Genomic DNA, 17,172 nt, shown 5'->3' with positions numbered 1-17,172 from the left:
GGCAAGAGCTGATTTTGTGTGGCAGAAGTCTCATACTGTTATGTACACAAGGCTTAGGGAATGTGTCATAGATAGCCTGTCGCAGCCCATAATAGTTTGTAGCCGGTCTCTGTGTTTTGCATTTCCCTTACTTCAGCACAGATGTACCATGGAGTCGTACACTTTTTTGTTTGTTTTTTACCACAACACTAATATCTTAAAATATTAATTTTGGAATTTCCAGGTACTGAAGGAGTCAGGAAAACCTGTCAAGGTTGCAGAAAGTGATGTGGATGTAAGTACGAGCTTGTTGACTGCACTAGAAAAAAAACATAAACAAAAATACACTTTAGACTCTGTGATGAGGTTGTGTTTGATAATTTTCAGTTGTTACTTTGATGTCTCGAGAACTTTTTAACCAATCGGTGAAAAGCGTGTTGGTTGGACATTTCAGGATGCTGTAGGTTTTTTTTGTTATATGTTTCTATTACAAACTGCATTTACCTGAATGAACAAAGATATACATATATTCAAGGACCTTTCTATTTGATGCATATTCAGAATATTCATAAACAGGTTTAATGTTTTTATGTAATAGATGAAACAGTCAAACACTCATTCGCTGCCTTTCAGCAAAGGGAACACTTAATTCTAGTTTCTTCTGACTGTTGTGGTTCAGTTGGGAGAAAAGTAAGGGCAATTTAGGCAAAACAAAACATGGATCCTGTGAAAAAAGTGTGGGTGGACACTTAGATTTCAGGAGAAAAAATCTTGTGGAGAATGTTAATAGTCAAAAGCTTTGAGTCTTTCAGTCTGATAATTCCCTGCAGCTTTTCAAACCGTCTTCGTTTTCTCTTATGAAAGTATTTCTCACGATTTACTTCTCACACACAGTTTATTTAAAATTTATGAGCATGTTGTCTGCAATGAATATTTGAGGAGCTCCAACAACAACATCGCCATGGAGACAACTTGTAGATTAATAATTTATTCAGTGGAATATAAAAACCAATGTAGAGTGTAAAAGAAAAAACAATATATACAGAGAGGTACTTTGTTCACATTAAGATTTTCACTTTGAACCTTTTTACATGCATGAAGTGATCCCACCTTTGCTTTCAGTTCAATCAGAGATTAATTAACAAGGCTCTGAGAGTCTGACACTGTAATTAAACATGTCAGGTGGGTTGCACTCACTTTGTTTAATTGCTTCACTCACAGTAATTCTAAGTACACCAAAACGAGACAGCGGAGTTGTAGGGCTGCAAATCTCAAGTGTGCTAAACCCATATGCATTAAAATGGACGTATACACAAGTATGTGTGCCCTCATGTTACTATAATGCTCACACATGCTTACGCTCAGAGACGTTTTCATTCACTGCACCTACACAAACAAGAGGAAGTTGTAAATTAAGCAAATGGGCCTCTTAATTACCAGAGGTCAAGACGCACATACACGCACACACTTTGGTGAGCACTTGAGGCATTTTATCTGTGAGTGTACAAAGGACCCCCCTTCCATTCCTTTCCCTGCCCACTCGACTCTTTGTCTCCATCTGCAGGTGAAGTTGAGTCGGTTATGTGAACAGGACAACATACTAAAGGATCTGGAGGCGAGGATCAGCTCCCTGAAGGACGACAAGGTACACAGTAATAGTTAGAAAGACTTTAAGCCAGCCATGCCAGGACATTCTACCCGCTGTAGTCAGTCAGATGAGTCAGCCTGATTCTGGCTTATCAGTCTGAATGGAAAGTGTTACAAAATTCTAGGAAATACTACATAAAGTGCCCCATACTGTAATTAGTTGAAATATATTTGAGTTTAATAGCTTAAAGCAGCTGTCAAAGTATGTGGCAGCACACATCAGAGTCAAAACAAGTTTCCTGCTAAATGTAACCTTCACTGTCATAATTAGGAAAGTCGACTGAAGTAGAGACAGACGCTTTATTTACCTCAGCTTTTACTGTTACAACCCCACATGAAAGTACACATTCCTCATCAGATTCTGAATACAACAAGGTGTTATTTGCAAAATAATGTAGGGCGTGCAGTTAAAGTCTGACCATATACAGCTCAGGATCTACTTTAATGAAAGTCAGTCGGTATCTCATGGCAGCGCAGCTCTGTGGAAACATGCTGCCCCCTGGAGGTATTTTAAAATAGTCATCTGCTGAATAGTAAGTGTCCATTTATAGAACAGCATTCTACAAACAAGCCAGGGGTCGGTTGCTCTCTGTTCATCTCATGCTGATCTCAACCTTGTCTCTTCAGGACAAGCTGGAGAGTGTATTAGATTTGTCCCATCAGCAGATGGAGCAGTACCAGGAACAACCAGCTCATGCCCACAAAATCGCCTACCAGCAGAGGCTGCTGCAGGAAGATCTGGTGACGATCAGGGCGCAAATATCCCGCGTTTCCACGGTATCTATGACTGAGTGTTATTGTATAAACACTCATTTCACAGTCCACACATAATTCTACAAATGCATTTGTTTCAATGCTTGCAGCTGCTTGTTATTATGTGCCATATGTTTAACAGTGTGCCTCTAATACACTTTGTGTGTGTATACAAAGTGTGTATACAACTTAACAGGAAAAAGCTCATGGCCTTTATATCTTATATGATACCGTGTAGATTAATTATTTATTTATTCATCACGTTATAATGTGCTCCATTATTGACTTATGGGTTTTTGGTTTGTATTGTTTTTTTTATGCGGGGAGGCTAAAATGGGCATGTGGGGATGGATGACTGCAGATCAAACCTCCCTACAGGCACAAATAAGAGAACCTGAACCCGTTTACCGTGGGACTATGTATTAAGTCTTTCTGCATGTGTGTGTTTGTTTAATGCAGGAGATGGCACATGCCTGGGAGGAGTACAGCAGGCTTGAGAATTCAGTAGATCAGTTGAGGCTAGCACTGCAGGCACAAATGAACCACAGCTCCACCTCTCAGGTAAAACGTGTTACTGCATGTTAGAGCGGAGCCAATCTAGTTCTGGATTTTCAGTTAAAACAGGCATTTACTCATAGCCTGGATTTTATATGGCGCTTCTTTGTTTTTGAAGACTATTTTTATTTTTATTTATTTATTTTTTTGTATTTTGTCATCACTATATTGCTCGAGTGCAGACTCTCACCCTCGGAATAAAATAGAAACATTGCATCAGCAATTTTAGAATTGCAACAATTTTTACATAGTGTGTGTCCCTCTGTGTAAAAACAGTTTAATAATATGCTCAAACATAAGTGAACAACTGAAGAGCAAGCAGTTTCATGGCCGGGTGTGGCCTGTTTAATAGTCTTTCTTTTTAGTATTAATCAATAGGTCAGTTGTGGTCTAGAGAATTCTTGATGCAAGTAGAAGAGGGCCTCATTCGCCTGAAAAATCACGAGTTGGTAAATTCTTAGAACGGAATGCACAGACAACACAACACCACCAAAAGACCTGCAAAATCAAATCGAGAGCTAAAGTGGAAGACAGTAGAACATTTTCCTTGGTAATAAAAGAAATAAGCCCTTTACTAGATGTAGCCAAGTAAGAAAAGCCCTTGAGGAGATGCATATATGTACTAGAGATGGACCGATCCGATATTACGTATCGGTATCGGTCCAATACTGACCTAAGTTACTGGATTGGATATCAGAGAGAAATAAAAAATGTAATCCCATCCACTAAATATCAAAAAAGCTCCTCACTAAACTTGCGACATGGCATAACTCGGCTCATAACCGTAGCACGTCAGAGCAGTATGCATCACGTGATAGAGCGGCTGTGTGTATTTGTAGCCTCGCTACCAAACCGGCATTTCATCTCCAAGAAAGTTATCCCAGAGAGAAGTAAAGCAAGTGTGTAAGTTCATCTCTGAATGTTTGTAAAGCATTCCAAAATGAAACCACATCACATATGAGGTGAACTGAGTCGGATTCCTTCTGCTGATTTTGTCTTTATGTTGTTATACAGCAAGAGAAAGCTGAGATGAAGCGCGAGCTGTGGAGGATTGAAGATGTGATGGCCGGACTGAGTGCCAGCAAAGCCAACTACAAGATTACCATCGACTCTGTCCAGAACCCAGGTAGAGAGCCCAAAACCAGAGGACTCAGTGCAGGGACTGGTAATGATAACCAGATAGGAAGAGAGTCATTAAGATCCAATAAAGGCCTTGATCTCAACACACCTTGTAGGTGTATAGCTAAAAATGGCCACATGGTCTGATATTTAGTATTTTATATTCTGTGCATATTGTGCTGTAATTACTATTACAGTGAGTCTGACTATGTCACTGACTTTCACTCCCTGTTCTTCTGCTTTCCAGTCAAACTTGGATTGAAACTGTATTTCTCTTACTCCTTCTCTCAGTGTAAATGAATAAGAAATTCTTCCCGTGCCTGGGTGTAAACCTCAGTGTAAAACGTCTTATATTTAAAATCTAAATTCTGATTTCTCTGCATTCACACATCCCACCAGAGAGGAAATTAGTGCCTTCAGTGTCAGAACCAGCAGTGCCTTCTCCCAGTGCAGAGATTCAGCCTCCTCCTCGCAGCTCCATCCCAAACATCCACTCTTATACTTTGCCTCACAGCACTGTGCCAAAGTGGGTGAGTGCCACAGCTCTGCTGGTAAAAACGTCAGAGTCAGCTGAAAGTTAACTTTCACGAAGTTGCTGGATTTAGTCTAAATGAAATGTTATCAGCAAAATAACGATGCTTTCTTGTCCTCGTTGCTGCACAGGCAGAGGACAGTGCCCCACCCAGGCCACCACTGCCTCGCCAGTACGACTATGAGGATATACCTCCTGTGGTTCCGCCCCTCCCCAAAGAGGCCTCAGTTATCCGCCACACATCGGTGCGTGGGCTGAAGCGCCAGTCAGATGAGAGGAAGAGGGACAGAGAAAGTGGGCAATATGTTGTCAATGGAGACTATAAGGTACGCCGCCATTTACTCCCTGTTGTTGTGTTAATTCTGTGTGTATTTTCTCTACAGGTTAGATCAGTTAAATATCTCATTTTATATTGTTCGCTGCAGCCAAAGAAGTCTATCCAGTCCAACTTCCTGTTTAATCTTTTCTGGTTTCAGGCTGACTTGCGTTCATACCTGAGTGAACCAGAGCTGCCAGGAGTAAACCACCACAACATTGGGTCTGACACTGACTATCAGTATTTCTCAAGTAAAGGTATCTGAAAAGTAATGTGTAAATGATATATGGTATCTGACTGGAAAAGGTTTCCTGTTGAACTTGATTACACAATTTTAAAGCAGCCAGTGATTTCCCATCAGCATTGTGTAGTCTAGTTACAGTATATTTTAAATACCATGAAAAGTCCTGGCTACATACATATTTAAAAATACAGAATAGAGTTGTGTTATGATGGGATGGAGATGTAAAAGATGGAGGTGTAATCATAAAAAGATTCAAAGAGGAAGTGTGTAGTGGAAAATACTTATTTTAATAAGAAACTAAGATGAAGTCTCTTTAGACTTGAGTATTCATCAGTTAAAATTTGAAACATGCTCTTATTAAATGGTACATGGACTGGTACTTACACAGGGCTTTTCTACTCTGACTACTCAAAGCTGCTTATCTCGCTAATAAGCCTTCCTTTAGTTATAGAATTGTCATCATTTGGAGGCTGATGTTTGACAGTGGATGATTATCTGGAATTTAATTAACATTTTTAAAATCTAAAATGTAACATTTTTTAAAATAAAGAATCTGATTTTGTAAACAGTTTTTACGTTTGCCAATTACATGAAGGCATCTTTTAATGTTGATTCTTTTTATAACACCTGACCCCTCAGACAGCACAACATTTGTATATTAATTCAAGTCCATATTCCTAGTAGATATTCCATAAGAGATTTCAATGTTTTCATTAAATTAATTTACTGCTCTTGTTATTTTCTTGGTCTGTCAGGCTCCTCCTCTCGACAGAACCAGTCCAACTCATCTCATCTCATCTCATCCTACGTCACCCTAAGGAGAGGACTTGGGAGCTCTGCAGCAAAGGTGAGTAAAGACAATAAACTGGACAAACTCAGGGTTTGTCTGTTTTTAAAAGCCTGTTGTTTTTTTTTGTGAGTCCTGTTTTAATCTTATGTTCAATTACGTGTTTGTTTTTGTTTTTAATATGATATGTTTGCAAACTGACACCACTGGAAAAATCTCTCACTACAACTTTCTCCCAGTTTTGTCACTCGGTTTGTGGACCATCTGTGTGAGCAGTAGAAACAGATTTTTTGCATCTGTATCCAGGCAAATTGATTTTTCTTTTGCATTTACTACTTCTGCTATTTTACTGTTTGGTTTTGTGTCCATTTTGTTTTCTGCCACTTTTGATCTGTCTTATTGGTCCAGACCCAGATCTTCGAATGTGTCCAGTCTAACTGATATATTTGGCAGTGTGGATGAAAAAAGCTTTCTTGATTAGGTCCAGTTAGCACCGTGTGAGGACGAATGATTAGTCAGTCAATGATTCTGGTGGGATAGAAACCACTGTAAAGCTGTAAGATGGATATTTTAAAGAGCCAGTGTTTGCTTTCTTTCAGCAGCTGTCAGCCATGGCTACAGTTTTAACTTTGCTCTACTTCACTCTTACAATCTCAATAAAAAGCAGCATGTTGGCATGGCTATGCATCTAATTGGCTTCATAGTAAGGTGGATAGTTGATCTCTAATGATTGGTTAGGGTGGACTGTATCCTCTCCCAAATGGAAACTGTTAGAGTGGATATGTGGTCTGAGTGAAGATAGAAACTGGGATTTAAGGGTGGGAATTCAGACTTCTTCTCTTATAGCACTAACCAAACATCCCCATGTCATACCAAAGCTTTCCTTGTTCTGTTTTTTCCTGCCTTTACTCACTAGGAAAGACCTAAGAGTGCCTTGGAGTGTCTGTCATCAACTTCCGAAGTCCTGCAGCCCTCGAGCAGCCAGGCCAGAGGCCGAATGACTGCGGAGGAGCAGCTGGAACGAATGAAGCGCCACCAGAAAGCGTTAATTCGGGAGCGCAAGAGGAACCTCAGCCAGGGCGAGCGTTCCAGCACGGGCCTGTCTGCCTCCAGCGTCACCGCCCAACGCTCGTCGTCCTCCTCAAGGCTGCCCTCGAGCACGTCCGACCCTCCAGCCTCCGTACGTTACTCCCAACCCCACCGCAGCAGCAGCAGGCACAGGGAGCACCACCTCCACCACCAGAGCTGATATGCCACGTTCCCACCCCCAGCCACATAATATACTAGTGGAAATGCTAACACACTAGCACTGCCTGCCTTGTGTAACCACTAGCCACTGATGGTAGCCAAAAGCACTAACAAGCTAAAGGGCGGGACTGACTACAGCTGGCTAGCTAGCGTGGATAATACTATAAGAAGAGTTGGAGAGAAAAGGAGCACAGGGGATTGTGGGTAATGCTTGGCTAGTTTCAGACCAGAAAAAAAGATGCCCTGTCTATTTTATTTTATTATTTAAAGGTTCAGGTGAAAGTGAACTTTATTTCCACTGCTCCCTGGTGGGACCTCACTGACACAGTTCTGAATGTAAATCCATTGAGAAGAGGAGTGAGCTGAAGGCATCAATCTGCCTTCCTGTCTCAGTTTTAGTCACCACAAAGTAGAGAAAATAATCCATTTATGTACATCTACATACTGTGTACTTGTACACTTTTATTTATTTACTGAGTGATATTTTCAGTATACAGCTGTACAGTTATATTTTGTAGAGATTTGGTATTTAGAGCATATAAAAGAGTGAGGGAAAATGTCAGAAAAAGAAAATATACATTTTCAAGTTGATGAAATGAAGACAGATGCAATGTTACAAAAAAAAATCATGATCCCGCCTCCCTGCTTTCTTTTCTTCACTCAAAATCCAAGTGCCTTGTTATGTTGACGATCTTTTTTGCCTTTGTCCTAAATGTACCTCCTTAATCAGCATTTTAGCTAATCATGGTGTGTTTACAGCATGCGTCCCCACTTCAGAATCATAGATTATGTGCAATAGCAGAGTTTAGTCAGGAAGTTGTGGGGACAGTGCTGGTTTTTATCCCTAAAGGAAAACTTTGACATTTGACACTTAGAGTAAATCTAGCTTACAGCTAGCTGTGCCCCTTGGTCTCAGTGAAGAATACCGTAGATGCTAATGTGCTTGGATGGAAAAAAAATATTGAAGCTTAAAATGTCAAAGTCTTCCTGTAAGGTTACATGACACACGATAACTGCCGTACTGGTGTTATGATAGCAGACTAACCAAATGTTTAACCACACAGCTGTGAGAGCTGCCTGTAAATCAACTACATTTCCCATAAACCCTTGAAATCAAATTTTCCTATAACAGTAAGCAATACATAGCTTGTCACCTTCTGCTAATCATTTTCACCCTTTTCAGTGCACATGATGATAATAATGATATCGATAACAATAATGATAATGCCAGAGTATATTTTATTTTTATGTACTTCACCAGCATTAGACATGTTTATTTATACATCATTTTTTAAACTACATAATTACTTTTTAGCTTTTGACTGTGTTTCATAATTACACTGACATTTTTAATGTTGGAAAAGAAAGATGGCCTGTTTTGTTTTTTTATAGAGCATAATAATACATGACTGGATAAAGCAACTGGGCTGAAATGCAATAAAAAAATATGTGTGTGTGAACAAAAAGTGGACAACTTTGTCACAGGAGATCTGTGGGAAAATTAAACAACTTTTAGTGATCTGAGGCATTAATGTCCTTAAGAGAGGAAAAAAAAGAAATTTGTCTTTATCAGATTTACAAAGATGCATTAAAGAGATTTTTTGCTTATTTTTACTCCGTGTATTGTTGACACATTTCCTGCTAACATTTGAAACAAATAACCCCTGTTACTGTTGTTCTAGTTATGTTCCTTCAAATGGCACAGCTGTCCACTCCTTGTTTTCAGTCAGATATTCACCCCAAAAGCTCTTCTGCCATATTGTCTTTATCTTTTCACACCTACATAAAGCCTATCAGATCAAAGTGTGGAGTAGTAACACGAGGATGCTCAGTTGGAGAGTAGAAATATAGTAAAGAACTTAAAGAAGTGAATTGCTAATCGCCACCTAATTCTGTGTAATCGAGAAGCAATGCACAACTCTTTCCCCTTTTCTTTTCTATCATGTAGAGATTTGCACTTGACAATAAAGAGTTTCTTGCTTCTGAATCTGTTCTTTGCTGTGTTCTTCCTAATCCGGTGGGGGTTTGAGGAATCTGTGCCTGCATGGTCTTCTCTTTTTATCTCTGTCCTTCTGTGTGCGATTGATTCTCCTGAGCACAGCAAGGCATGGGATGCAGTGTTTCTCAGAGTATGTGAAAGCACCAGCAGCTCAGACCCTGCTGCAGGCTACTGGAGTGGGAAGGATGCATGCATGGCTTTGATGCTCCTTGGATGATTACTCTCAAGTACCTCTCACCCCACACACACACACACACACACACACACACACACACACACACACAAACAAAGAAGAAAGGGCAGATCCAGAAACACATACGAATCATTTGGCTGTCTTGTAGTTGCTTGTGGTTACAATGCTAAGAACAGTCTTTTCAAATTCTTGGGTGAACTTGCTGTAATTACTCCTGGTTACACGAGTGATGTGATTATGTTTGCCTCTCTCTGTCTGAACCACAGCTTAATGCAGTAACATTACACATGCACGCAGGTAGAGTTTCTTTGTGTAGTCAGTCTTATCCTGCACAACATTTTTATTTTTATTTTTTTGTGGAACCAGTACTTTTAGCAGTGTTGATTAAAAACATGTTTCAGTGACCCAGATATTTAATTTATTATTAATTAATTTATACATTTTTGTAATTTTAAAAATTTTAATCTGTCAAGTTACTTTTTTACTAATGCCTTCATCTCTGAAAAAAACCATTACAGCCTAAAAGAACTTCTAATATGTACAGCAGCTGATGCTTTAACTTTAATCTTGCAGTTACTGCAGGAAATCTGACCTGGAATCATTATTTATAAACACTGTGTACATCAGATTTGGCTAATCTGTCATTCTGATAATAATGGTATTAATATTTAACACACAAGACTGTTCCTTAACTAAATGATTCAAGATTCTATTAATGATAAGAATAGGGTTTTCCCCCCCCACAGTGTGGTAAGCTTTTAATTCTGACTCGTCCCCCTTGCAGGTGTTTGACTGGCAGGAGGAGCGACCTGTGGCAGAAGGTCAAAGCGATGAAGGGTGGAATCCAGTCAAAGAGAGGGGCAGGATCCAGTCAGATGAGTGGGTGACAGTAACAGCTACACGCATAAGAGAGGTGGATGTGGAACCTCTCGACTATGACCTGGATATCAGCCGAGAGGTACACACACATGTGACTTCAGTTAGAAGCAGCTCAGTGAGAAAGTCGCAGCATCACTAATACAGAGGTTTCTTCCTGTCAAAGAGTTTGAGGCTTGGTCCTGAAAGTTCCCTGACATGATTTTTGCTGTGATTTGGTGTTTAATGAAAAGAAAAATTCATTTGAAATAAAAATCTCTACCTTTCAAACCACAGACCAATGTGTGTGACTAACTGTTTGCCCAACATGCAGCTGTCCAAACCAGAAAAAGTTCTCATCCCTGAGCGCTACATTGAGTCTGACACCGATGAGCCTCTTAGTCCAGAGGAGCTGGAGGAACGTGCCCGTCGGGCTGAGCGAATCAAGACCCTGCTGGCCAAATCCAGGTAGATGGTGTTCATACCGAAGTTATACCAGTTGAAGGAATTTAGGGGTAAAGATGTCGTTTTTTTTGCACTTGGATATATACCAGGTGGGAGGTAAGGCCTTAGTGGTAATACATCAGATACATTAACACTTGTTTGTGTGTGTGCATGTCATTCTGTCTGTAAATATGGTAGAAGGAAAGGTTCAGTGTAGTTAGCGGAGCAGAGTGGGGTCAACAATCCACTGAAATTATCCTTAGGTCTTCAAAGTCAACTTAATGTTTTATTGGTTGACAAAAAGCTTTTTAACTTAGAAACTATGATTCTGTGCTGTGTATTATCAACACATAGAAAGTACTGTATAAAGATTTTAAATACATCATATTTTATATCTCACCTCTCCTTCAAGGTCAAATAAGGTCAAACTTTCATAAAATGTCTTTTATCTTAAAAACTATGATTAAAATTCTGCTGCCTTTGTTTGTGTTTGCAACATGTAGGAAATGATACTGGTTTATGGGGACTCTAAATATCACATTAGAGTTTGCATCCAAATATCATATCACATTTGACCTCTAACCTCACTTTTACGTTTCATGTCTGCCTTTCTTTTAACTGGACCCCAAAATGCGTAACATCTTTTAAGAAAGTACTGTCAAAGGAAAGAGAATGAATCCAATAAAAAATAATAAGGTTTGTGCTCTCTGAGTGCTTGTTATTAATAATCCCATAATCATTATACGTATTCAAAAGGGAAATTAAGTACTGTAAATGTACCAAACATCTCCTGTGTGCTTTCTGAATAATTTCCATAACTGTTTTCATGGTCGATAGGTCCATAAAGCTTCTTAGTTCAAGTGTGCTGTTCAAATCAACACTATATAGTCAGTCTCATTTGTGTCCTTTTATGCAGTGTCCAGAACATACAGCCATCTGCACCGCTGGACTTCACTGAGCTGGATTCAGCTCTGCAGCAGCAGGAAAGGATCATGAATGTGTCCCAGATGCTGGCTTCAGAGGCCTCGCGCAAGAGCAAGCTTGTTGCAGGTTAGTTAGACAAACATCCACAGCAAAGTTTTTCTCGACTGCACTTCTGAGCCTTCATGAACACATTTTAAATACCTTAACTTTTACTAGAAGCGCAAGTCATGCCTAAAATGAGACCACTGCAAAGTAAAGGCCAACCAGAAGGTCCTTGCTTTGCCGAACTATCCAATAAACCTCAGTTATCAAATGTGAACCTGATAACAATTCTCACAGAAAGTACAAAACAAAATCCTTTTTCTCGAGTCTCTCATCTGTTTTCGTTTGTGGCTGCCACTGTAGTTGCCTATGGTTACAATCAATTCTTGTTTTACTCATGGTTTAGTGGTAGTGGTAGACTTTTAGCAGGAAAAATCTTAGATCGACATCTCAGTCTGGCAAAGTGTGATTTTTTTCATTGTCCCTGGTGTGTAGGGACTGAAAGACTGGAGAGCTGGTGAGCATATCTGGTCCAGGTACACCTGCCCTGACCTCCAGTTCATGTTGTGTGAATTTATTGTGTCTGTTGTGTGTATGTCTAAGTATATGTTGTTTTGTCAGGGTAAGGAATGTGCACAGATTGGTGACAAAAGTTCTTGGGTTTTTTTTAAATCTTTATCTCTCCATTTAATACTTTTTCCCTAGAACATCTGTGGACAGTCCTGGTTTCTTTATTTCTGGGTGATATTCTATCCAAAGAGCCCCAGGGAGCAGGTTTCACATTGATATATTTGACTTCTATAATAAAATGTGTCTGCTAACCAAAATAAAATGACCCATTTTGAGCCTAAAAAAAGCCACTGTAGCCCAATGAACTCAAAGCTTGGATTTCCCTTTAACACAGTGAGAGCTCAGTGTCAGCTGCTGACAAAACATGGCTCATAATTTATAAGTTATTCATAATTTATTGTAAATTTCTTGGCTGAATCCTCCTTTTAACTTTGAACTCTGCTGGAGTGAAGGGAAGCAAGCAGTTCATTAGAAATTCAAGGGAAATTGTTCCAGAAGACCAATTCGTTGATCAGTTGGAGCTCATCTCTAGTCAAAATCCGACTTTGTGAAACCTGCCAGATATTCCCCATCAGGAATCATTTCGAATGAAGTGGAGATGCTGCTTTGGTGAAACCATTGTGGCCTTTCTGATTCCAGTGGTGTTTTGGTACAGGTGGGCTGTTGATCTTTAAAAGCAGTTGATTGAACTGTTTGACCTGCATCAAACAGTTCAATCAAATGATGTCTTTTGTTTGGTTTTATGTTCAAAGTAATGTTGATAGACACCTGATTCAGGGCTCCTCCACGTATGCATAAACTGTTTACAAGGGACATAATTTTTGAGGGGAAAATAATCCTACATCTTGTTTGCTGGAAATATGTTTGTATTCTGCACAGAATAATCTGCTGTGTAGACCTCAGGGTGGTCCTGTGGCCTATTGCACTGGGACATTGGAGACTTTGAGTCGTGAGGGTTGCTGGGTGGGTCCTCTGTGGATTGAGCATATTCAGGTGCCTCCCACTGACACTCAGATTGGGATTTAGGAAGTGTTGATGTTGGATCAGCGCCTTTGTTTGTTTTGTGTAATCTTTGAAATGTTCCTGAACAGTTTTGTGGATTTATCACTGTTAAAATCTGTCAGTGTTTTTATATATATGTGTATGTGTGTGTTTTGGTAATAAAATATGAGTGCAGTAAAATCTACTGACGAAACAACTTTTCTTTTTCTTTCCTCCAGCAAGAGCTACTGCAGACCACTGATCCACAGGAACGACCGGTGCAACAAAACGGAGTCTTTGTGAAAGGAGCTTGAACTGGAAGGATCTAATCATTGGAAGTGGACTGATTTACATATAACAAATGCCTTTTTTTAATGATTGAGGACTAAACACATTTTTTCAAGAGTTTTTCATTCATATTTCTGAAGTGGTATCAGGTTTTCTTGCTTCTGCAATTACACTGCACATTTAAGTAATTATTTTTAACACAAGTTAGTTGCTTTTTTAAACTCTACATTTACTTTACCTGTACTGTTGACATGAAAGTTTTAGCTGGATTTCATTTCAGCTGGATTTCAGTTTTAAATTGCAGCGAGATCACTTTGACCATTATTTATTGCAGTGTTTAGCTTCATGGGCTTCATATACTTTCCCAGCACTGTCACTTGATGATCCAGAACCCGTCAGTCATCACAAAAGCATTAAAAAATAATACAGTTTAACACATTAAAAGAAGTTATTACAAAAATAAATATTAAGATTGAAAATGTTTACTTGTCTTTTTTTTTCATTTTTAAAAAATATTATTTTCTGGATATATATTCATCAACTTAAGTTGAATAAAGCATATTAGAGAATACATATAAACATAATCTACACTCAACAAAAATATAAACGCAACACCTTTGTTACTGCTCCCATTCCCCATGGGATGGACGTAGAGACCTAAAATTCATTCCAGATACACAATATAACCATCCCTCCCAAACAGTGGTCACAAATCAGTCCAAATGTGTGGTAGTGGGCACATCTGCCATATTGCGATAATCCATCCCACCTCACAGGTGTGCCACATCAGGATGCTGATCTGACATCATGAGTAGTGCACAGGTGTACCTCAGACTGCCCACAACAAAAGGCCACCCTGGAATGTGCAGTTTTGTCTCACAGCAAAATGCCACAGATGCCACAAGCAATGAGGGAGCGTGCAATTGGCATGCTGACAGCAGGAATGTCAACCAGATCTGTCGCCCGTGCATTGAATGTTCATTTCTCAACCATAAGCCGTCTCCACAGGCGTTTCAGAGAATATGGCAGCACATCCAACCGGCCTCACAACCGCAGACCTCGTGTAACCACACCAGCCCAGGACCTCCACATCCAGCAGGTTCACCTCCAAGATCGTCTGAGACCAGCCACCCAGACAGCTGCTGGAACAATTGGTTTGCACAACCAAACAATTTCTGCACAAACTGTCAGAAACCGTCTCAGGGACGCTCAACTGCATGCCCGTCGTCCTCATCGGGGTCTTGACCTGACTCCAGCTCGTCGCCGTAACAGACTTGTGTGGGCAAATGCTCACATTCGATGGCGTCTGGCACGTTGGAGAGGTGTGCGCTTCACGGATGAATCATGGTTCACATTGTTCAGGGCAGATGGCAGCTGAGAATGTCCCAGTTCTTGCATGGCCAGCATACTCACCGGACATGTCACCCATTGAGCATGTTCGGGATGTGCTTGACCGGCGTATACGACAGCGTGTACCAGTTCCCACGAATATCCAACAACCTCGCACAGCCATTGAAGTGGAGTGGACCAACATTCCACAGGCCACAATTGACAATCTGATAGACTCCATGCGACGATGTGTTGCACTGCATGAGGCAAATGGTGGTCACACCAGATACTGACCGGTTCTGGGTCCCCAGACCCCCAATAGCGCAAAAAACTGCACATTCCAGGGTGGCCTTTTGTTGTGGGCAGTCTGAGGTACACCTGTGCACTACTGGTGGTGGTCAGAGGGCCCGGTGGCGCCAGTGTTTGGCAGCCTCGCCTCTGTCAGTGCGCCCCAGGGTGGCTGTGGCTACACTGTAGCTTGCCATCACCAGTGTGTGAATGTGTGTGTGAATGGGTGGATGACTGGATATGTAAAGCGCTTTGGGGTCCTTAGGGACTAGTAAAGCGCTATATAAATACAGGCCATTTACCATTTACTCATGATGTCAGATCAGCATCCTGATGTGGCACACCTGTGAAGTGGGATGGATTATCTCAATATAGCAGATGTGCCCACTACCACACATTTGGACTGATTTGTGACCACTGTTTGGGAGGGATGGTTATATTGTGTATCTGGAATGAATTTTAGGTCTCTACGTCCATCCCATGGGGAATGGGAGCAGTAACAAAGGTGTTGCGTTTATATTTTTGTTGAGTGTAATTTATTTTCCAACAATATTAAGCCTTCGTGGCAGATGGGCGCCCCTCGCTGAGCCTGGTTCTGCTGGAGGTTTCTTCCTGTTAATAGGGAGTTTTTCCTTCCCACTGTTGCCAAATGCTTGCTCACAGGGTATCATATGATTGTTGTGGTTTTCTCTGTATTACTGTAGCGTCTTTACCTTACAAACTTAAGGCTTTGGCGTGTAGTTCTGATTTTACACTATATAAATAAAATTGAATTGCTTGGTGAATAGTGCAGTAGACCAGGACTCTAAGACCAGACGAGCCAACCTGAGCACTGCCTGGATTGACTAAAAGAAAGCTTACGACTCACTATCCCACAGATGGATCCTGGAGTGCTTGGCACTGTAAAAGGCTAATAGTATGCCGATAACATTCATCAGGAAATTGCTGGGACTGTGAGAGACCAACTCCAAGGCAATCACAGAAGTTACTATGAAGTGCAGAATACACCAAGGTGATGCACTGTCCCTACTGTTCTGCACAGGCCTCAACCCCTGAAGCTAGCTCGTCACTAAAAGTGGATATGGATATAGATTCAGAAGTGGAAGGACCATCAGACACTTTCTGTACATGGATGACATCAAGCTGCATTCCAGGGAGACATAAACGCACTGATCTATATCACCAGCTTCTACAGTGAGGACATCAGAATCTAATTTGGACTGAATAAGTGTAGACAAATTGTTGCAAAGGGAGGGAAGATAATGCGGAATGAATGCATGCTAGAAGGGAGTATACCAGATATACAGGACAGCTACAAGTACCTGAGTGTCCCACAGGCCAACAGGAATTCTAATGAAGATGCATGAAGGTCAGCCACAGCTACATATCTCCAGAAGGTAAGTCAGTTGCTGGGAATCCAGCTCAATGGCAGGAACAAGATCCAAACCATCTGTGCAGCTCTACCAGTCATCAGATACTAGCTGGAATAATAAGCTGGCCACATGACGAGATGGATGCCACTGATGCCAAGATATGAAAACTCCCGACAATGCACAGAACTCCAGCACCCTGAGGCTCTAAGAGCAACAGAAGGAGGGAATATGTGGGGAGTGTCAGAGTCACAATACAAGATGAAACGGAGCATCTACGAGTACATCAGAAAGATGAGCTGCAGACAGATGGTGATAAGGAACAAGAGGAGGAACTCTTGTGGAAGCCTATCCCTGCATGTAATGTACCATCGACAGACAGAGGAAGTGGGTGACATCAAGAAATGCTACCGGTGGCTAATATTTTTTATATATGTAAATAAACTTAGCACAAAAGTAAGGGGGGTTGCGCCCATGAAAAATGTCCCAAATCTTCTCAGCCAAACCAATTATTCTGCTATTGACTCTTTTGGTGTTTATTAGATTGGATGACTAAAGTCTGAAGCAACAAAACACATTTGTTTGTGGTTGACTGAATATGCAAAATGACTCTACTGGTAATCTTTTAATCTGAAATGTATTTATTTTTTTCCTGAAGTAGTCTTCCCTCTGTGGATCCTTAAATCCTGGTACCTCAAACAACACAGTC

General features: G+C 40.6%; 1 protein-coding gene across 12 annotated transcripts in view; it reads left to right on the top strand.

Moving 5' to 3' along the window:
- Positions 1–13,955, top strand: part of LOC113026380 (pleckstrin homology domain-containing family A member 7-like) — a 150,312-nt gene extending 136,357 nt beyond the window's left edge. For 10 of the 12 annotated variants that reach the window (XM_026175117.2, XM_026175109.2, XM_080303767.1 and 7 more), the window contains 15 exons: positions 224–274; positions 1,544–1,624; positions 2,254–2,403; positions 2,839–2,940; positions 3,949–4,060; positions 4,453–4,583; positions 4,717–4,911; positions 5,062–5,158; positions 5,901–5,992; positions 6,849–7,112; positions 10,157–10,330; positions 10,562–10,695; positions 11,588–11,721; positions 12,133–12,154; positions 13,428–13,955. In XM_026175117.2, coding sequence (XP_026030902.2) covers positions 224–274; positions 1,544–1,624; positions 2,254–2,403; positions 2,839–2,940; positions 3,949–4,060; positions 4,453–4,583; positions 4,717–4,911; positions 5,062–5,158; positions 5,901–5,992; positions 6,849–7,112; positions 10,157–10,330; positions 10,562–10,695; positions 11,588–11,721; positions 12,133–12,154; positions 13,428–13,491 — 1,803 coding nt within the window. In that variant the 3' untranslated portion in view covers positions 13,492–13,955. Of the gene's footprint in view, positions 1–223; positions 275–1,543; positions 1,625–2,253; positions 2,404–2,838; positions 2,941–3,948; positions 4,061–4,452; positions 4,584–4,716; positions 4,912–5,061; positions 5,159–5,900; positions 5,993–6,848; positions 7,113–10,156; positions 10,331–10,561; positions 10,696–11,587; positions 11,722–12,132; positions 12,174–13,427 lie in introns of all 12 variants that reach the window. The other 2 variants (XM_026175107.2, XM_026175108.2) reach the window with 2 other exon arrangements.
- Positions 13,956–17,172: the final 3,217 nt, after the last annotated feature.

This window comes from Astatotilapia calliptera, chromosome 7 (genome assembly GCF_964374335.1).
Source record: "Astatotilapia calliptera chromosome 7, fAstCal68.1, whole genome shotgun sequence".
In the NCBI taxonomy this organism is placed as follows: Eukaryota; Metazoa; Chordata; class Actinopteri; order Cichliformes; family Cichlidae; genus Astatotilapia; species Astatotilapia calliptera.
Note: the sequence above shows the minus strand (reverse complement) of the source record. Positions and strands in the feature narration are given on the sequence as shown.